Source organism: Phaseolus vulgaris, chromosome 3 (assembly GCF_000499845.2).
Source record: "Phaseolus vulgaris cultivar G19833 chromosome 3, P. vulgaris v2.0, whole genome shotgun sequence".
In the NCBI taxonomy this organism is placed as follows: domain Eukaryota; kingdom Viridiplantae; phylum Streptophyta; class Magnoliopsida; order Fabales; family Fabaceae; genus Phaseolus; species Phaseolus vulgaris.
In genome coordinates, this window is record NC_023757.2 from 47889441 (window position 1) to 47912915 (window position 23475).

General features: G+C 28.6%; 1 protein-coding gene across 1 annotated transcript; it reads left to right on the top strand.

Moving 5' to 3' along the window:
* Positions 1-4109: 4109 nt before the first annotated feature.
* Positions 4110-5326, top strand: LOC137808296 (transcription factor HEC1-like). The gene has a single exon (XM_068609328.1). It carries the CDS (start codon positions 4331-4333, stop codon positions 5093-5095), a length of 765 nt encoding a protein of 254 aa, XP_068465429.1. The 5' UTR covers positions 4110-4330; the 3' UTR covers positions 5096-5326.
* The last annotated feature ends 18149 nt before the right edge of the window (positions 5327-23475 follow it).

The window sequence follows — 23475 nt, forward strand, 5'->3', positions numbered from 1 at the left end:
TAAGTTTTTATAATTTTATTCATGTAGTGAGCTTTTATAATGTTATTTATTTTTGGTTTATAATTTTATATTGTTACATTATACTTTTATAGTTATTTGTCTGTTTGTTATAATTTTTTATTCATATTTTTGTGTAAATAAAAATTTTATAAGATAAAAAATCGTTTTTTATTCTTATAACTTAGATTTTATTTAAGATTTTTTTATCCAAGATCATTATATAATAATAAAAAAAATTATAATTGAATTTTGTTCTTAAAAAAAATCGAAAACATTCAACAACACAGACTTCACTAGTTGATTTCTCGGATTTGGGCTTCCAGTTTTTTTCTAGGTTGGACTTTCGACTTCTCTTCTCACAGATGGGTGTGTACCTACAAGGTACTCCGATATCAAAGTCAGAAATAGTTTTACATTCATCAGATAAAATTCACTATACTTTACCTCTTGAGTTGATCCTCTATTTATAGAGTTTTTTTATTGAACTTATACCTTGTTTGGGCCTTTCTTTCTGCACCTCTTTATTATTTTATACACACTCATTAATTTGGACTCTTATTGATTTAAGTTTTGTTACAGTTATTATATATATGCTTATTTATCCTTTATATATAATTCTCGGTATAACTTCTTTCAATATTCTACCTCTCAGTTATGGTATTACAAATTTAGAATTAAAATGTTATCTTAAGGCAATTATATGCATTTTATCACTCCAATATAAATCTAGAGTGTCAATAACCTCCACAAATATTTACCAGATTGTTGATATAAAAATAACTTCTTATGAAATTGGCAGAAACTTTAGTGGAGGAAATCTCCATTTATCTGGCATATAAACACATCAGTAAGATTTATTATTATTTTTCATCACTTTCAATTGGATGAGAACAACAATTATATTTTCTATTTTTTTATGTTTCTGGCATCACATCGAAATGAAGAAAAGAAAATTCTAATTAATCAAGAAGATGGACCGTAAAGTGCAAGGAAGCTTATATTATTTTAAAAACAGATTACATACTTTTCACTTTTCATCTACTCTCAAGGACACACAACAAATGGCAGAGGCTTAGCCACAAGTTTGGTTTGATTGAAAGGAATTAGTCCAGAGATTCAAATGCTAATCTCCACATATGGTTGTTCTGGGAGTAGATGAATAGAATAATAATTTGAAGGAATTTTGATTGTGATTAAATTCCATTAGTTTTGTTTTATGTTGTATCTGATTAACACAATGAGGAATGAGGAAGTTGAGAAAAGAAATAGTTGGAAGAGAAAGGGTTTGGCAGAAAATATGGGTGAAAGTTGAAGGTATTTAGTTGAGCTAGAAGTGGTAAGTAACTACTTGAAATGCAAGCACAATGCCAACCCATTTGAACCTTTTTTGAGTTGACTCTGCAGCTTTATAATAACCCAAGCTACTACTAGACATTGGACACAGTGCAAACAACAACCCTTTTAACTGTATTCTCTGTACTCCTATCTCACAAATTAATCATAGCTTCCCATTCCCTTCTTTTTCTTCTTCCTAGCAGGCTACACAGGGTTTCAAGAACCCTTCCCATAGTAACAATTATTATCTTATAAAAACTATAGCAAGACAACCTGAAAGGTTACTTCTTCACTTTTCCTGTAGGTTCACACTGTTTGGGTGAAACTCAATTAATTCTCAATATCATATATCAACAAAAATAAGGGACCACTTTCCCTGCAATTATAATAATTAACATCTTATCTTCTTATCTCCTGTCCTTTTTACATCATGCTCATTTCTTCATTTTTATATCCCTTCTCACACTTTTATTATAAATTTTAAATAATTCAATTCTGATTCCTTTAAGCATCTTTTGTCTCCTTCTTTCACTGGGGTCCCAGCAACAGAGAAGCTAAGATTTATATTTTAATTTATCCGCATACTATTATTAGAGACCCGAATCTTCTGAATCATAACTTGGTTTCATATACAGCACTTTCCCCTCCAAAATGTTTCCTGTATAGAGATTTATATAGCAGTTAGACATTGATGCACTGATAATAATAATGTAAACTATTTTTCATCGTCATATATCATGTTTTCCAACATTCCAAAAATTATAATGTTTTTTTTTACTATGAAGCATTATTGGTTGATGAACCGGAACATAAAAGAAAGTGATATATTTCCACATTGCTACATCCACGCGTGTGTAACTTTGGAACAAATAAGATTCAGGGAGAAACACGGTGCGTTCAGATTGTACTTGAACTGACGAACTATTTATGTTAAAAGAACACAAAATTTATTGACTTGCACAAGTTTATGCAAGCCAAAAAGCACCAAAAATGCTAAAGCTAATTTCCATTATTTAGAAATTCTGAAAAGGTCTGACAGAACGGTTAGCAGTGCAGGCAAGCTTAAACAGCAAGCAATTCTTGCACTTTCTTTACAAATATTAAAAGCAAGATGCCAAATATCAAATCAAAGAAACTTCTTCATGCTTTATTTATTTTAATGGAGATCAAATTTAGAATTAGAAGATGAAAATATGTGAATTTGTTATTTCGACGTGACAATGAAATAAGAATTGAAGTAAAAGTGCATTTTTTTTTATTGATGAAGTGTAAATATGGAGAGGTGCAGTAAGTGGTGAGTGGAGAGCAGAGTAGAAAGAAAGAGGGTCCGCAATTACGCCTCACCGCTAGCTCCCAATCTACCTCGAAAAGCGTTCTCTGATAACAGTGACTACTTGAGTAGCATATTTCGTCAAGATCTAACTTATTTATTACCTTTCACATTACAAATTCTTAACTCATCTCTCCACTTTTCTTCCGTCATCTTCAAATAACAGATTTTATAACATCACAACTTTCAAAATTACTGATTTTTGGAAATCACAAAATAATAAATAAGAAGACAAGCATAATAAATGGGATCTTATGAAAGAAAAAAATATCAGAGAAATCAATAAATATTAATGAAGTATAATATATAAAAATAATTAGAGCTGTCAGTTTAAATTATTGTTATTTTTCACATTTTGACCAGACGAAAGATTTGTTAATTGTTTTACAGACTCTTTTCCATCTTGTCGGCTAGAGAGATACTGTTAAACAACTTAACGTACTTTTTCTTTATAAAATACGATCTCATTTGTAGGAGTCGTTAAAATTATTTTTGTAATATTTGAATATAAAATTGGTGTTTAAAGTAAAATAATGCGAATTGATCCATGGTTTTGTTTAAGATAAATGAAAAGAGAAGTTGATATGTAATTTTTGTCCTTTGTTTTATTTGTTGGCAAGTATATGTAGCGGAGGCCCACCGTACCCTTATCTTGATCTATCTGGGGCTTGGCGGCCCTTTCCGACGGTGGCGGAGGTAAGGTTGAAGGTTGCAGTGAATTTACTTATCTCCAGTCTTCTTCTGACATATGTCATGTGACTGTGGGGGCTACTTTGGCTCCTTTATCAAACCAAACTGGTAAAATTTCAACCCAACTTACCAAAGCACACCCCTTTGAGTCAAAAGCATGGATACATTACAATGCTGATTGATTCATGCACCAGCATTTCAACTCATCCTTCTGCCCCACTTCCACCGCTATGTGGTCCCTCTTCATTCTCAGCCCTTCATCTTAAATGCCCCAACCCTTTGACCTCTCCCCTTTCTACACCCATCAACGGTGCAACACACCACCTTCCCTAGACCCAACCCCACACACCTCATGCCCACTTTCCATCCATAGCTCATCATAACTATTAACAACATTGTAAATCCAATCATCATAAATGAAAGAGAGGTACACACATACATATACTCTCACACCTTTTTTTATTTTTTATTTTTTTATCTTTAATACTCTTCAATTTCAATAGCAACTATGTACTTACATCACTCTTCCAATATGCTAATTAATATCAAGGTTTTTTAAGTCTCCTTAGCTATAACTATCACCACATATCTTCACCGGACTTACACATTTTCAACTACCTTAAATGTTTAGTCTCTTAACTCATTCCCCCCGACAGTACAATTATTTTAGTTTTGTAAAAAAAAAGAAAAGATTTTCCTCAAGTTTCCAAAGATAAAATTTCAGTCACAAGTTGCTATAAAAAGGACTTCCACTTACAGTGACCCTGCTGGATATTGTTGTTGTTGTTGGTGGGTTCAGAGATAAATAACAATCTTTCTCTCTTCACTTTCTGCACTCTCCTTCTACTATTTTATTCTTTCTCTCACCCCCTTACCCCTCTCTATGATACAAACCCTACATCCAGAACCCGTTTCCTGAGCCCCCATATCATATTCTGCAGCCCTCTTTTCTCACCTTCCCCATTCTCATCTTTCATGGATGTGGACATAGTGAAGGCTTCCGTGTGTGACACCACCAACATGGACGTGATGGCAATGATGATGCAAATGGAAAAGTTCCCCGAATTCTGCGACCCTTTTTATACCACAGAAGCAGACATGTTGTCAAGTGGAAGCTCCTCAGCAAGCGTTTCCACCATTTTTAACAGCGCAACTCCACCGCCTCTTGTTGATCCACCACCGCCAAATCTTCTCAATTTTTCCAACAATGACAACAACCTTATCCAACAACCTATGACACCTTCACCCCATCCCCCACAACCCAGCACGTTTCCCTACCCTTCTGAGAAAAAAAACTCCATGGCGGCGATGAGGGAAATGATATTCCGAATAGCAGTGATGCAACCTATTCACATAGACCCTGAATCCATAAAGCCACCGAAGCGAAGGAACGTGAAGATTTCAAAGGATCCGCAGAGCGTAGCGGCGAGGCACAGAAGGGAAAGGATAAGCGAGAAGATAAGGATTCTTCAGAGATTAGTTCCAGGTGGCACCAAGATGGACACGGCATCGATGCTGGACGAGGCCATTCACTACGTGAAGTTCTTGAAAAAACAGGTGCAGACCCTGGAACAAGCAGGGGCAAATAGACAACACAATCACAATACTGTTGGTGCTGTCGGTTTCCCAATAGGGATGTCTAACTCCAACAATATTGTTAACTATTCTTCTTTGTTGATGAAGGGTTGCCAACCTTGTCAAGTGTTCGGTGGTTCTACTTCCAAACAATTGCTCAGCTAATTAATAATTGAGAGAAGATGCAAGTGAGGGAGTTAATTTTCTTGTTTTCCGATGCGAAGCAATCAGTTCTGTGTCCTGTTGATTGGTGTATGCATGGTTTGGTGGGTCGGGAAGAAAATATTTCTCCATGTTATATATGACCATTGTTACAGTGAATTTCTTTTACTTTTGCAATGGTCACGACGGGGTAGTCAAAATTTCAATAACAAAATGGATCAATCTGTTCTACAATTTTCTGTTTTGTTTTCTAATTTATGGTCAGCATATGCAACACATCCCCTCTCACAAAAATCTAATCAGCCAAAGAAAATCAGTTGTACCCAAATAAATAAAAAATTGAAAGAGAGTGTAAGAAAAATTGTCTGAGTTTAATTGAAAACAACGCAAGTATACTTAAATTGAATAAATGAAGAACTCTTTGAAGATCTCAGACTCTTTTGTTCGCTTTATCACCTAATATCACACTTTGTTTTCAGCCAGATCAAATAATGTTAATTTGTTTTCTAATTATGTAATTAAGGAACAAGTTTGCAATTTTTTCTTACTTTTTAGTTATATCCCGTTAGGGTTCACATGCAATGCACTTCAGTGCTTTAATTCATCCTTGGTGATCGAAGCTACCCTACATGGTGCAGCATATATACATGACGGTTAGTGATCATGATTCTCGCTTTTCACTCATCTCATAGCTTCAGATGATTCTTGCTTTCATTTATCTACCATTCTAGAAAAGTGAATCTGTTTTTATATTTTATAATATCTATTTTGATATTTTAGATTGTTATTATTTGTCTTAGATCTTTTAATAAAATTAAAATATCCAAAAAATAATATGGATTTACCTATTTTTTTGAAACCAGCATTATTCAAATATCTGAATATACATAATCTATAACCCATACATACTAACTTGATTATCCATTCAAGTAAATGAAGAAGTATTTTTTTTTTTTTATCAAGGTGAGTGGTATAAGAATATGTAAGTTAACATTCTTTAGAAAGACCCAACAATTTATAAAAACAATAAACTTAACTTTAGCAAAGGGAAACGGAAGAATTTGAAAACGGGCTAGTGAAGAGAAACTTTGATCATTGAAATATCTCAAGAAATTTGAAAATCGGAATAATTGGTTTTCATCTAAAAGAATCAACTCTTAAAAAATGTGACGAATTGAATAGTTAGAAATGAGACGCTGAATACCGACCAACAAGAACAATATCGAACGAGACACTAATCAAAGAACCAACGTTACAAGATTGACCGTAATAAGATACCAAAAAAACCCAACAAAACTATAGTTATACTTTCAAAAAACTACAACATTGAAGGAGGACCAAACTCTAGCCATGACTCATCAACTATGTAGCATAGACACAAACACTGAATCGATATGGACACGAACACACATATACGTATAATTTTTAAAATGTAAAACACAGAGACACAAATTTATATATATTATATAATTATGAATTATATAAATTGACAGTAAAGATTTATGTGCAAAAGTATGTTTAAGTTTTTTTTTTTAGAAAAAAAAAATTTATAGCTAGTTTAAAAAGATTTGTTCCTTATTTTTATAATCATACTAAAAAATTCATAATGGATTTTAGAAAATTAATATATTTTTCTTTCTTTTTTTATTTTTTTGTTAAAATTGTGTTAGAATGGTAAAAGATCCAACAAATATTTTTTGAATTGAATACTTCACTCATAAGTGTCATACAAGTGTTTTTTGAGTATCGTGTCTGATACGTGTATCTGACACGAACATGCCATATAAGAGGAGTGTCTGACCCTCATAGTTCATCCATTTCCAATAAACCGCGAAGAAGGACGACCTATGTAGCACATATACGGATACACGGAGATATGTATAATCTCTAAAATGTAAGACACGGGAACACGAATCTATATATTATATAATTTTGAATTATATAAATTGAAAATAAATATTTATGTGTAAAAGTATGTTTCAGATTCTGTTGGGAGCAGGAAGATATTTTTCATGATTGGTTCAAAAGAATTTGTTCCTTATTTTTATAATCATAATAAAAATTTATACAATAAATTTGAGTTTTTAGAAAATTATTGTATTTATACATTTTAAAATTGTGTTAGAACCGTGTTCGAATCTTAAAAAATCTAACAAATATTTTTTGAATTAAACACTTCCTCAGTGATAAGTGTCCTACGAGCTATGTAACACAGATACGAATACGGACACTGACACGACACGTAGATACGTATAATCTCTAAAATGTAGGACACGGGGATATTGATCTATATATGATATAATTTTGAATTATATAAAATGAAAATAAATATTTATGTGTAAAAGTATGTTTCAGATTCTCTTGGGAGCAGGAAGACATTTTTCATGACTGGTTCAAAAAAATTTGTTCCTTATTTTTATAATCATAATAAAAATTTATACAATAAATTTGAGTTTTTAAAAAATTATTGTATTTATACCTTTTAAAATTGTATTAAAATTGTGCTATTTTTTGAATTGAACACTTCACCTATAAGTGTTCTACGAGTGTGTACGAGTGTCGACACCGATACGTGTGATACGTCCATTTAAGAGAAGTGTCCGAACCTCATAGCCTACGAGTGTCGTATGGGTATTGACACCGATACGTGTGTCTAACACGGATACGTCCATTTAAGATAAGTATTAAGAATCCTAACTACCAACCCCTGAACACCCACCAAATCCTTGTTATGCACCTTTTCTCCAAAAATCTAGGCGAGTTTTATTTTCTCCATTCTATAATATATTAAAATTCAATTATCTCTTTTTGTTGAACTTTAAATCAAAGTTTGCATCGACTTCTTTGTTTCTTTTTCTTTAAATCTAAATTCTCTTCGAAATCTATGTTTTTTTTAGCCATCGTTTCGATTCGTTTTTAAAATCGAATTTTGTAATTTTTCTTTTGAAATTTAAGTTTTTGTTTCGATATTTTTTAAAAGAAATCGAAGGCATCTTCATCATCATTTCATTTCATGTATTTTTTAATTCACTTGAATAATTTTATTTTAAATTGTTAATACTATTTTTTATTAGTAATCGAATTCACTTTTCAGTAAGCAAAATATTTTAAAATATTTATGTTATATGATTTAAGGATATCATGATCAAAGAAATACTTCGACACCATAAATCCACCTCACTGTGCCATGGTTTTCAGGCACACTCCTTATTTATTCGAAAACTTTGTATTTCAATTACTAATGTAGGAAATAATCCTTCGATTTTCGATTTCAAATTTAATGTCAAAAATTTATATTTCTATCAAAAAGTTTTCTATTCCAAAGCTTATTTCAACCAATTTCAATTTACTGATTTCCATATTTTTTTCCTTTTAAGTTTCATGCCACGTATCAATTTCAATTTATGTACATTGATTCCATTTATATTTGAAATCACACAGTAGATATGACACCAAAATTTTATTTTATTAATTGATTTCTATTTCGTGGTATCAATCTTTCTCATAATGTGAATTTGAATTATCATTGATGATTCTATTACGTGGTTACTAAAATAAAATGTACGACTATATACCTATATAACTCCTTATATTATAAGAAAACCATCAAATAAGAAAATAAATTAATTTTAAAAAATTAAAATAAATAATCACTATATTAACTAAATTATAAATCATTCTATAAACTAAAAAATTGTTATATATAAAATAGTTTATATTATTAATAAAAATTTATAAAGTAGTTTTTAAGTTGGTATCTAACTATTAACTATCAATATTTTAGGTACTAACTACTTATGCTCTAAATTAGTCTTTTAGAGATTAATTTAAAATCTAAAATATTAGTAGTTAAAACTTTGGTAGCTAATTTTAAATACCAATTTAGAAACTATTATAATATTTTATTAATAATAGAAACTACATTAGATATCAATAATTTTTTACTCTCTAAATTAGTCACTATATAATATTTAATTTAGTCAATATAATGACTAATTATTTTTTGTCTTTAAATTTGATTATTATTTAATGATTTTCTTGTAGGGTTATGACATCATTAAAGGAAGCAAGATCCATTATAAGAGACTAAAAGAAAGAATTTAATTCTTTTCCAGAATAATATTTCCTATGATAAAATAAATCTTTATTTATTAGTAAGTGCTAATTAATGAATAAATTTGGATAAGTATCCTGACTTTATTTGAGACTATGGTGTTAATTATAGTTAAATCTAACATAACAAAGAAAATAAATATTTAGATAATAGAAAAATATTAGGAATTATATATCCCCATCTAGAAATCTAATTATAAACTTAAGAGAAGAACTGCAAATCTAATCTGGAACCAGCCACTAATACTAAATGTTCCAGTTATGAGATCTTAATATCATTTGAATAGAATATTTTGATGTCTAGTGTAAGGGATGTTTGTGAAACATTTCCCACCATCTCTATGTTAGAGTAAAGGAGGAGAAGGAAAGAAACAAAATAATTGTAATTATAACAAGTATTAAAATAATTTATTCGATAAAAAAAAATATTAAAACAAAGTTAAATGTAATTTATTTTGTATTTTTTGCTATATGATTTTTTTTTCTTAATAAAGAATAAATAAAATAAAATGAGACACTTCAAGGGTTACTAAAAAAAATTAGTATTATCTATGGATTTTTATCCACGAATCTGAATTAGTAGGTAAATTTAACATTATCTACTAATATTACCTACGGACAACATTACCTAAGGATTATTACCCACAAATTCTGAATCCGTAGGTAAATTCAGCATTACTCATCAACTATTACCCATGGATCTTATTACCTACCAACTATTACCCATGAATCTCTATTACCTACAAACTATTACAATAATAGTTATATACATAATATTAAAAATATTATTATAATATAAATAATTATAACATCATAATTAATATTCATAAATAATAATAAACATAACTAATAAGTATACATATTATTAATATGATAAAATTAATAGTATTAATATTAATAGTATTAATGATATTAATAATATTTATTAATATTAATAATAATAATATTTAATAATACTTATAGTATTAATGATATTAAATATATGAATAATGTGATTAATTTTTATTTTATTAACTATATTAATATTGATAATCATACTAATAAGTATAATAATAATCATAACATAACAATAAAAATTTGATTGGTGTAATGGTTAAAAATTGATTTAATTACCTTATTTGTCCTTACATTTGGGGTCAATATTCAATTTAATATTGTGGTTTTTAAAAAAATCAATTTCGTCCCTATGTTTTTTAAAATGTATCCAAATTGGTCATTTCCGTTAAGTCCCACCTAACGGCGTCAGGTATTGTTTACGTGGCAGAAAGAAAGTGTTTATGTGGCAGAGAGAGTGTTTATGCGACAGAAAAAGAATGTTTATGTGAAGAGAGAGGTGAGATTGAGAGTTATTATTATTATTATTATTATTACTGTTATTATTCTTCTTCTTATTATTATAATTTTTTTTATTAATAATAATAATAATAATATTACTACTGTTATTTTTATTATTATTCTTATTCTTATAATAACAATAATAATAATAATAATAATAATAATATAATAATAATAATAATAATAATAATAACAATAGTAATAATAATAGTAATAATAATAATAATAAAAGCAGTAATAATAATAATAATAAAATAATAATAAGAAGAATAATAATAATAACAGTAATAATAATAAGAATAATAATAATAATAATAATAATAATAATAATAATAATAATAATAATAATAATAATAATAATAATAATAATAATAATAATAATAATAATAATAACAGTAATAATAAGAATAATAAGAATAATAATAATAACCGTAATAATAATAATATTAAGAAAATAATAGTAATAAATAATAATAATAATTAATAACAATAATAATATTAATAACTCTCAATCACACTTCTCTCTTCACATAAACATTCTCTTTCTGCCATATAAACACTCTCTTTCTGCCACGTAAGCAAAAACTGACGCCGTTAAGTGAGACTTAACGGAAATGATTAGTTTGGATACATTTTGAAAAACATAGGAACGAAAATGATTTTTTTAAAACCCACAGTGCTAAATTGAATATTGAGCCCAAATGTATGGACGAATAAGGTAATTAAATCTTAAAGGTTCTTTGGACATTTGTCAAGAGACTTGGTTTTGAGTCCCACCTGCTGCAGTTAAATGAAATGAAATTTTGATAAATTTATAGTAAAAATATTTAATAATATTATTTAAGTTTATTTGTTACGAAGTGGACTTTAAGCCTAAGTCAACCCCATAAAACCGGCTCATGAGGTTGAGGTTTGCACCCACTTATATACAATGAATTGTCCTTAGAATATGATTGAACCTGACTCTGATACCATGTTACAAAGTGGATTTTAAGCCTAACTCAACCCCATACAACCGGCTCAATGAGGTTGAGGTTTACACCCACTTATATGTAATGAATTGTCCTTATCTTTAGTCGATGTGAGATCTCTATCATTATTACAGAAATTATTTTTTAATTTAATTTTTTATAATTATAAACATTTAAATATTATTTTTATTTAATAACTTTTTATATATCTATAATAATTATTCATATTTTTTAACTAGATATTTGACTGTACGGTTGTTATCATTTTTTGAAATATTATTTAACATAATTTTTATTTATATTATGCATTTTATTGTATTTTGTTTAATATTCGTTATAAATATGAATCCATTTCATTTTTCTAAAATTTATGTTAATTTTTCCAGTGTTTGACAATTTTACATAATTTGTATTTTGTCCCGGGTTAGTTATTAGATAGTATTGGAGGTAATATTTTAATTAAAAAAATTAAAATGTATAAATTAATAAATCATATTATTATTTTTAATTATTTTTAAACATAAAGATAAATTTATAATTTTACTTTTACAAATTAAAATAATTAAAATTTCAATCACACTTATCTAATTTTCATAAATTTTTTCTTATTTTTTTTATCAGTGAAGAAATAATAAAATAAATATGAGACATTTTTTAAAAATGTCACAATCCTATGACACAAAAACAGGTTATCTATATATATAATTTCAAAAAAACCAAAAAACTATCAAAACTTGTATACATCAAAACGTGGCCTTCAAGCTCTGCTCACATTTTTTTGATATATTTAATAAAAATTTAATTATTCTTCTACACATCAATTTCTTTCCAATGCTAACTTGTTTCTTTTATCACTAAAATTCCCATTTCTCACACTACACTTTCCATTCTATATTAATAATTGTTTCTGCTAGGGAGATGGGACCTAGAGAACTATTGAAGTCTTATTCTCCTTCCTTCGGTCGGGCAGGTGACTGGGTGATGAACTGGGATTTTTCTCGTCCTCCTGCTTATCCTTCAGCACTCGGCACTCGGCACTCGGTCGTCGGGTGAACACCGGATGGTGGGGGTACCTGCGAAGGCACTTCGACGCTCAAGTCAGTAAAGCGGGTGGTCAGCTCTCAGGTAGGTGAACAGTAATAAATGACATACCTTTCTCCTTGGAATGTGTGCTATTTATATTATTCTAATGGACCTACCTTGTTGGGCCCGTTTATCGAGGTGGATACCGCTTAGGATTGCATTACCTAATTCTTGATGATGGATTAGCTTTACTGATCTTGGTTTGAGCGTTAATTGTAATAGGGTTCGGCCATCGACCAAGTTCCCATGGTGAGGGTCGGCCATCGGCCAAATACCTGTGGTCTCCGACCGTCTCAGTTAAGTCTTCTAAGGTCTCGGTCTCTCGGCCAAGTCTCCAAAGGCCTTGGCCTCTCGGTCGCTCGGCCAAGTTTCCAAAGGTCTTGACCTCTCGGTCTCTCGGCCAAATCTCTAAAGGCCTTGGCCTCTCGGTCGCTCGGCCAAGTTTCCAAAGGTCTTGACCTCTCGGTCTCTCGATCAGGTTGACTGGGCATCGGGCAGCCAGGCGGGTCCCAGCCTCGCCCAATACCGATACAATAATCACGGCTATTTTCTATATCAAATTTTACCATCTGATCAAAATCTTATCTTCATGAAACTGTTTTGTCAATAATATTTTATTACCTAGAACAATTTTTTATATTCCTGTTAATTATATAACCCAAGATCTGTGCATCCGTGATAATAGTTAAGCATAGAAGAACATTGTTGTTTCATTGTCATGTGAGTCTGATGAAGGGGACCATAATTACAGTCACAGTGTGGTTGTTAGAAGAAGTTTAATGAGGAGGTCCAAAGACAATCATAATTATCATGATGCTGACTCATCTCAGTCACTATGAGATGGGAGGAGTATTTGAGTATGTAAGGGATAGAGAGAAAAAAATGATGATGTCAAGACATAAATGAAGGTACATTAATCACTTTAATGGTGACTAATTAAATTTGTCTTATAACATGTCTATGTCTATTTTATTTTTTTTGTGAAATTATTTATGATTAATAATTTTTATTTTAATTAATGAAATATTAATTACTTGATCACATAATTAATTATTTTAAAAACTTATTATATAAAAAATAATTTATTATTATTTATAATACAATCAAATATGTATCCGATATAATTGATTATGATTTTTTTTTGCATAATTCTTTTTATGTTTAAGTAAAAAGTTTGAAGCATATATTATTATTTATTTTTTTCATATTTTTTTAATTATATTTTTGTTTTTATATTTTTTTACTCTTTTACTTTCAGCACTTTTAAATAAATAAGTTTAATGTTGGATTAGGATCTACACTGTTTTTAAGAAATATTTGTAATAAAAAATAATTTTTTCTATAATAAGAAGAATTGGTACACCTTTTTTATTATAAATATTAAATTTGAGAAGTTGTTTTCATTAAATTTTTTATTAAAAAATAATTATTTGAAATAATAATAGGTATACAGTGAATTACATTAGAATAAATTGATATCATGACATTTCTACAATTTAAGGTTAACACATTTAAAAGATAAAACAAAAATGGTAGGTGTAAAAGAAACCAATTAACATTAACTATTAATGCTTAGGATAACAATTAATTTTTTCTTAAATACATGGAAGTGAAAAGAATCATGAATAAGGTATAAATTATTAGAAAAAAAAACATTTATATGGAAAAATTCAATTTATCTATTTATATATTTTAGAGAGAAATTAACATGTATAGAATACTTTGTTTAGGTAAGAATAACTTTTGACTCAGCATGGCACATCACAATAATTATTTTGCTTATTTATTATGCTAATGAGTTTGATTGTAAATAAAAAAGAGGTGTGTCAATAAGTGTTTTATTGAGTTTCACGGTAAATGTCAGACTGTTGCATCCAAAATTTTAGGAGATAATTTAATCTAGAATATTCAATAATAATGTTTTTTTTTAAAGTGTTGTGTTCTTTATTTATAGTGAGGTTTTTTGCATTTAGGGTTGCAATTAGATATCTATAAATTTCAGCACTCATAATTTCCTTTTATTTTCTTTAATTTTTTTATTCTATTTTTTATGTTGATATTCTTAAGTTAATAAGATATTCTTTTTATAACCTGGATATTAAAATAGATTATGGTTTGAATAAAGATTTATTATTAGACCGTGCACCTTTGATTATATAGATAATATATCATTGATCTTTCTTACTTTGATACTCATTGGTCATTGACTGATTGGTAGAATCAATAGATAATCTATTAGTGCATAATCCCTACGGTTTGAGTGCGAGAGTAGAGTATAGTGAGTTCAACATATCAATATGATGATAATTTTTCAACACAAACATTAACATCTTTTGTCACATAGCTTTTATCAAAATGTGGTATCATAACAATTATTTTCCTTCTCTATTTTATTCATGAGTTTTCTCATAAATAAAAAAATCATCAGGTAATGTTTCACGGGATCTTGTGGTGGTTGACACTCATAAATAAAAAAAATCATAAAGAAAATTATCAATTGACTATATATATATAGCTTGATATGTATGACAATACATTAATTTGGTTTATCAATACACGTCTTTCATATGGTAGGATGTGCATTAGTAGACATTTTATCGATCGATTTGTAGTTTTTTTCACTTATACTTAAGATTGAGAGTTGTGTATTGACATATATTTTTCTGGTGTGATTATAAATGACAATTTGACACAAATTATGTTAGCTAGTTGCAGTCCGTTGTGAAAAAGTGTAAGATGAGTTTGACATTTAAGTTAATTTACTCGTATTGTGTAACTCACATCCCATATGGGTCAAAGTGCTAAATAACCCATCTCGCCTTTTAATCCCTTGATTTTTTTCTCAATATTTTATTATTTTATAATATTATTTGTGTGTTGAATATAACTAAATGTTTTTATTCACTATTTCATCAATGTTATATATTTACAAATGAAAATCTAAATTTTATTTCATATTTAATATATATATATATATTCATAATATGTTTCCTTATTTCTTGTAGTAATAATATATAATTAATATTTATAAGATACTTAAATTTAAGATTAAAAAATAAAATAAAAATTATTTATATTTTTTTTTTCAATTTATGTAGGCAAGCCTACATGCTAGAAAAATAAGAGTTATGTGAGGTGAGTCAAAACTATTAACCCGCAAGTCTTTTGTGTATGCAAGCCACTTCGATTTATTTGTGGTGAGTCAAATATAGGATGTGTTGACCCATTTTATCATTTTTAACTCTTAAATGTGACTTGATAATCTATATTTGTGTATCAGTAAATATCTTGTAGACGTGATTGATTTTTTTCTTTACTTGCATTCAAAATTGGAGACATATGTATTAATGAACATTTTGTTGATCGAATTAATAGTCTTTTTTATCATATTAAATATTGAGACTCAGGATTAATAAACATTTTGTTGACTTGTCTCTTTGTTTATACTAAATTAAATAATGATTAAAAAAAATGGTGATTATACATCCCAATGTAATAAACTAATTATAACCTTAAAATAAATAATTATAAATAAATTTTGGAATAAAAAAATAATCAAAGCATTAATACTGAATACTCTAATTTAATTAAATTTATCAGCTAAAATATTAGTCATTAACAAAAGTGTGGAAACTATGCATTTTAATTGTAAAAAACAAGTGAATAATGTAAAATAAAAATGATCTGAACAAAATATTTGACGGTGCCGTAGTACGGATATGTGGAATTAATTATTAGGAAGATGTTAAGTTTGATTTGGTTGTAATTAGGTGAATCCGAAGTCACGTAGGTGATATGAAGCATAAAAGTCAAATAGTATTTAGGCATAAATTAAGAATGTTTTTAGTAAGAAAAGAGAGAGTGGTTTTGAAGTATTATATATTATTATGTTGTCTTGTCCCTTTTGCAGCAGATACAGATGGTACTAGTAATTGAGAAGAGAAGGGCCCTAAGAGGGTGGAAGTAGGTTGCCTCCTGCAGCAAGGTCGAATTATTTATGTGTTCATGTCTGAAGGATCATGCCTCTTCAATAACATTGTTATTGCTTTTTAATCCTCACAATCATCATTCAAATATAATTCCAAAATGAAATAAAATATTAGGGTGAGATATGGACAAAGGCACATCTACAGCATGTGAGATATTCCACTACGCTCCCGACACGCCATTTAAGATCACATTTTTAATTGGTTTTTTATTGCAGAATAAAGACTAAAGAAGCAAATAGACAATGTGCAACCTGCAATCATCTATTTGCATTATCTCTACGCATTCCATGGTGCATTGTATCCTCCTTCTCTCACAAATTCTTCCTTCTTATCATTCCAATTCCAATTTATATATACCCATCTTCTTCATCTCTACCCAACCACCCACCATTTCACTTTCCTATAAAAACTATTATTCTAAGAGATACGCACACCCTTCCCTATAAACAAATACATTCAGACACCAACAACAATTTTAACGCCATACAAAATTCGACACCTATAACTCTCACATTTGCTTCGATTTTCCAACTTTACCAATACTATTAAAACTTACGTTTACTATTCCTTGTTAACACTATTCCACAAGAATTTCACTTCGAATTCTGTATTGGTTATTCTGTTTGTCCTAATCGACACAAATATTAACATCATTTACATTACACACTCTAACCTTTAAAGCTGGAATAATGAGTGTTGTTCTAGTTATTGTGATGAAAGTTTTTGGAGAATGGACTTCGCTATGATTTGATATAATTTTACTCTTATTTTGTAGTTTTTGGGAAACTCTAATGTGGTGGTGCCTTGCTCTATATGTTTGAACCCATGTAGAACTCTCAATTTTACTATTTTTTAAAATATTTTTTAGGAAAGCGATAGATGTACTGATAAACTAGCAAATATAGGTATATTGATTCTACAGTAAGTTTTATTTGGTATGATCAATTGCCTAGTAGTATTTGTATGCTTTTTTTTAGAATCCAGTTTGGTATACTGAAATATAGGTTTTCTTAACTAGAGCATGGGTTTGTGTGGTCCCATGTTTGCAAGTAGTATTTTTTTTTATTTTTTTTTATTTTAATGTGTAGCTTTCATGTTGGTAGAAGATTTGGAATTCTCGTGTTAAATAATAATATGATACTTTGCACGAAGGAATTTCATAAAAATAATTCATCTACATCACACCTTAATTATAATAATAATTAATATATTATTAAATAAAAATTAAATTTAGAGATAAAAAATAATTAATTACTATATTGAATAAATTAAATATTATTTTAAAAATTAAAAAAAATATTTGTATATAAAGTAGTTTTTATTATTAATAAAATTTATAAAGTAATTTCTAAGTTGATATTTAATTATCTACAAAAGTTTTAGCTACTAGCCTTAGAATCTAAATTAATATGTGACTAAAACATTGATAGTTTATTAGATACCAATATTTGAAACTACTTTATAAATTTTATTAATAATAGAAACTACTTTATATATCAATAATATTTTTTGTAGTATCTAAAATATTCTCTAATTTAATCAGTATACTAATTATTTTTTGTCTCTAAAATTGATTTTTATTTAAGGATTTTATTGTAGTATAATAATCGATGTAAATTATCAACGATGACTATACAATTTATAATTTAATTAAATTCAATAATATAAAACTTAGTTATTATGATTGTGATGAGAATTAAAAAATGAAGTCTTCAAATTAAAGAAGTAATTGTAAAAAATATAAAATACAATAAAGATAGAAGAAAGGCTCCGTGACAAAAAAAATATTGAAAATAAGCATGGGTTTGAATAATCTTATTTCACAATTTTTTTAAGTAGTTTGTAAGTTTGTATTTTAGAATAAGATTGTTTTAGGTTAGTTTAAGAAAACTTTAAGGAGGCTACATGTGTTAGGATTTTAAGGAGGCTACATGTGTTAGGATGTAAGAATGACACAAATATTATTGATATATAAGGTAGTTTCTATTATTAATAAAAATTTATAAAGTGGTATTTAATGTTAATTACTAAGAATTTATCTATTACTATTTTATATTCTAAACTAGTCACTAATTTAATTAAAGAATAATTTAGAATTTAAAGTAGTTAGTAACTAAAATCTTGGTAGCTAATGTTAAATACCAATTCAGAAACATCTTAGATACCAATATTTTTTTGTTATTTGTAAAATAATATATTTAACTTAATCAATATAATGAGTAATTATTTTTTATCTCTAAATTAGTTAATATTTAATAATTTTCTTGTAATTTATTAATGTAATTTAAATAAGAAAAGGAATGTTTAAGATGTACTCATGGTTATGAATGATAAAACTACAATGTTTAGACATTAATTGTCTATCGCTATTTCTAAGGCATTATGTGTCCAATGTAGAAGGGAATGTTATGGTCATATACCCACAACTCTTTTGCATCTCATTTAACCTAATAAGACTAAATATAAAGCTGTATGATAATAAAAAAACAAGTAAAAAACTAGGAGTTATTGGAAGGTCACCATTATGTACTTATCTCCAGGACCAATATCTTTGGCTACTCCCTATCCTAAACATGTTGTAGACAATTACTATCAATATACAAATCAATATCAAACAATATTAAATTGTGATAGTTAAATGAAAACATGTGTAACTTGCTTGAAAGAGACAATATTAGATGTCTAAGCCAAGAAAGGTATTGAAGCTTGCCCTACTAACTTCACCTCTTGAATGGGCACATGGACTCTAACATCAACATCTCAAGTCTCTTCTATCAATAACCATTTGGGTAACCCTACAAGAAAAATCTGTTTTATCTATTATTCAAATCAATAATATTATAAACTATTATAACAATTAATATTATTGTTAATATTCATAATATTTATAATATAATAATATTATTAAATATTATTAATATTCTTATTATTATTAATATTATTATATTCATGTTATTAATTTTATAATGTTAATAGTACACATATTAGTTATGATTATTATGATTAATATTTTTTATATAATTAAAACTTTTTAAACTATTAAGATTATTTATATTTTTAATATTGTTAATAAAAATATTTATATTAATAATTAATAATAATATAAAATTTACTTTTGGATATAGATTCGTTGGTAAAATTTGTGGATAATGTAAAATTTACCTACGGATAAAGATTTGTGAGTAGTTATTTGTAGGTAAAGTTAAATTTATCTACTGATTTAGATTTGTGAGTAATATTTTTGTAAATAATGTTAAATTTACCTACGAATTCAGATCAGTGGATAATATTGGTAGATAATGCTGAATTTACCTGTGTAAAAATTATAGATTCATAACTGTGTAAAAATCTATCGGTAAATCTAATTTTTTTTTGGTGTTATTTGATTAATCAGTTCATTTATCAAATAATCGATTATTCTGTTATAAAATCTCTAATGAACACTTTAACTTATTATTTAAAAACTTAATCCATCAAAAATGTTATAGAAACTTTTTCTTAAATTTTTAAATTAAAAAACAATTTTTTTAATGTTTTTAGTATAGATTGTGTGCTGAAATAAAAATCTTGTAGATACCATGAAAATTAGAAATTCTTCTAAAATTATCAACATTTTCATTTTGAAACATAATTGTTGATTTTTTAGAATAAATCAGAGGAAGATATTTTATTATCTTTGCCAACAATTACATTTATAGTACTTGCAATAACAAACTCTTAACTAATTTTATGAGCAGTTACATAGAAATATTAAATCAACAATTAAAACAGAATTAAAACAGAAGAATAAAATATCACATGCATTTATTTGCAGTTAACAAACACAATTTCCAACACTCCTCCTTGATTTTTTGAACCGCAAATTCCAATCTTCTGTCTTGAGAACTCAAACTTGTTGGCTGAAAGTGGCTTGGTAAACAAATCTGCAATTTTTATTTTTTTCCATCCTCGCTTTGCTTAGTCTCCATTCAACACCTTTTGATTTTGACATAAGGTGCAAATTCTAAAAGACTTTTGTCAAAGCCTAAGCTAATAAGATAATCATCAATTCAGTTATACCATGTTCTGGGAACATCTTTTAAGCCATAAATAACTTTAGACAACTTATAAACTTTGTCTTATTTTCCTTCCACAATGAAACCTTTAGGTTGCTCAACATAAATTTCTTCTTCAAAAAATCCATTTAGGAATGTTGACTTGACATCCATTTGATGTACCTTTCTATCTTATGTCAACAAGCTCTCGAATTTTGTTCTTCTCAATCATATATACCTCTTCCTCCATTGTCTTTTTCGACTTTGGGTCATTGATAACTTCTTTGTGATCAGGTTCTTTGTGATCCGCAGGTTCACATACTGCAACGTTACATGTATGTTATATGTCAGAGAGTAATCGATTGTCTTTAATTGGTGGATCATCTTCCATTTCAGATTTTTGCATCTTGAGAAGTCCTTGACCAGACACGGCTCCTCTTGAATAGATCTAATGAGAAACTTTTGCCTCTCATTTGTACCTTGAAGAAATCTTGTCCTGTAGCATCCTTGATCAAACAATGGTTATCTTCGAAAAAACACCTTGAAGGCTTTTTGCAGCAACGGACCAACACTCAATAAATTTTGGTCTATGTTAGGTACATATAACACATCAGTAATAGTTTTAGTACCTGAATGTGTTTCTACAACAATGGTTCGTATTCCTTTTACTGAAATGTGACCCCATGGCCTATCTTGACCTTTGAAATTTTTGAAGGTTTCAACTCCTTGAAATTTTTTTTGTCATAAGTCATGTGATTTGTGCATCCACTATCAATTAGTCAAGATGCACTTGAAATATTGTTGGAGAAACCAGTTGCAATGAAAAGTACATCCTCCTCCTCACTTGCAAATTGAGCATTTACATCTTGTTGCTCACTTTGGTTTACATCTTGTTGCTCACTTTGATTTTTACAAATGACTGCTTCATGCCCAAGTTGATTGCACTTGTTGCACTTAGCATCAGGTCTTCTCCAGCACTTAAACGGGGATGACCTGACTTGGAGGGTAATTTCTGCTTTTGTTGTTATTGTGTGCACCAATTTCTCCACTTTCTTGTTGGTTCTGCTTGATCTTGCTACCTTTATTTCTCCAGCCACCTTCATACGTGGCTGTTAAAGCTCATTCTATTGCTCCATCTTGTCTCATGGCTCTTCTTTGTTCTTGTGCTTGTAAAACATTTAAGAGCTCTGCAAGAGAAATTTGTTATAGGTCCTTTGTGTTCTCTAGGGTTGTTATATTCAAACCTCTCTGTAATCGTTACAAGCAGTTTTTCCACAATTCTTGGAATCTTTTAAGACAGATCGAAACAACCTCACTTTGTTGACAATGCTTAGAAGTCTGTCAGAGTACTCTTTTACGGATTCTGACTCCTCCATTCTCTGCAGTTCAAACTCCCTGATTAGATTCAACACTTGCATTCCACGAATCCTCTCATCACCTTCATATTTTGCCTTGAGGTAATCTCATATTTCTTTTGCTGACTTCAAGGACATTATCCTTGTGAATACTATAGGAGATACAGTTGCAAATAGACATGCTTTTGCCTTTGATCTTTTCATCTTATTTTCTTTCTGTGATTTTATTTGTGCCAAAGTAGGGTTTTCTGGAAGGGGCTAGATTTCTTCTTCTACAACTTCCCATGAACCCAATGCTTCTAGGTAGGTCTCCATACGAACAACCCACATTTAATAATTGTCTCCATCAAAGACAAGTGGTGTCATTGCTGAAAAATTGAAACCTCCTTCCATTGATGCACTCTACTAACCTCACAACCTCAGAAATCCCTCAAGAACATAGCTCTGATACCAATTTTATTATCTTTGTCAACAATTATTTACAATAACAAACTCTTAACTAATTTTATGAGCAGTTACCTAGAAATATTAAATCAACAATTAAAACAAAATTAAAACAGAAGAATAAAATATCACGTGCATTTATTTGCAATTAACAAACAGAATTTCCAACAATAATCATCAAAACATTTTCACTTTAGGGTTAACTTTAATCTTCAAGTTTAAGAATCTCCAACCCAACAAGATCTTCTTTGTTTGGTGATTTTCTGGTGTGGGTATGATGCAATGATTTCCCAAAGTACTATCATAGACCCACACCAACTGCAACAATTCAAACACGACTAGGAGAACTTTACAGATTGCGAACCTTATGCTACCACATATATTTCCTTGTGACTAGAGTTGTCTCTAATAACTACTCTGTCTGACAAACCATGCGAAATACGTTAATAGGAGAACTTTAATCCTCTAGAACATGGTAAAAAAACTCAGTGTCTTCCCTAAATTTTCTACAAGATTTATATGCTACTCTCACTCTAATTCTTTCGTACTCATCTCCTTTCAAAATCTGTGTCTTCTTCATTCTTGCTAAGGGCTATTATGAATATTTTTTACCACATTTGGGATAACAAGTGTGTTTGCTATTCAAAACTATTCCCTCTTTCATGTAAAATCTCATTTCCAAGTATTTCCATTCGTATAACCATTTCTGCCGTGTAACCAAGATAATTAAGTCATTTACATACATAGAATTGACTTTGTGTTTTCTGTCAATCCTGTTATTATCAATGTCAATAACTTTATCAAATCATCATAACAAAGCAGACATTTTAAGAAACAGTAGAACGCGTTTGTCTCCCTTATTTGAATCTCCTTGTTTGCATCAGATCATGTGTTGAAGGTTACGATATGCTTATTAAATGGATATTAAATACAACATTAGCACAATGTAACTTTATTCAATTACATAAAATTGAATAATTTACAAATTCTGCTAACCATCATTGTCCAATATCAATAAATTAAACAAACTATAAAATACCGCAGTTTAACAAAATGGTA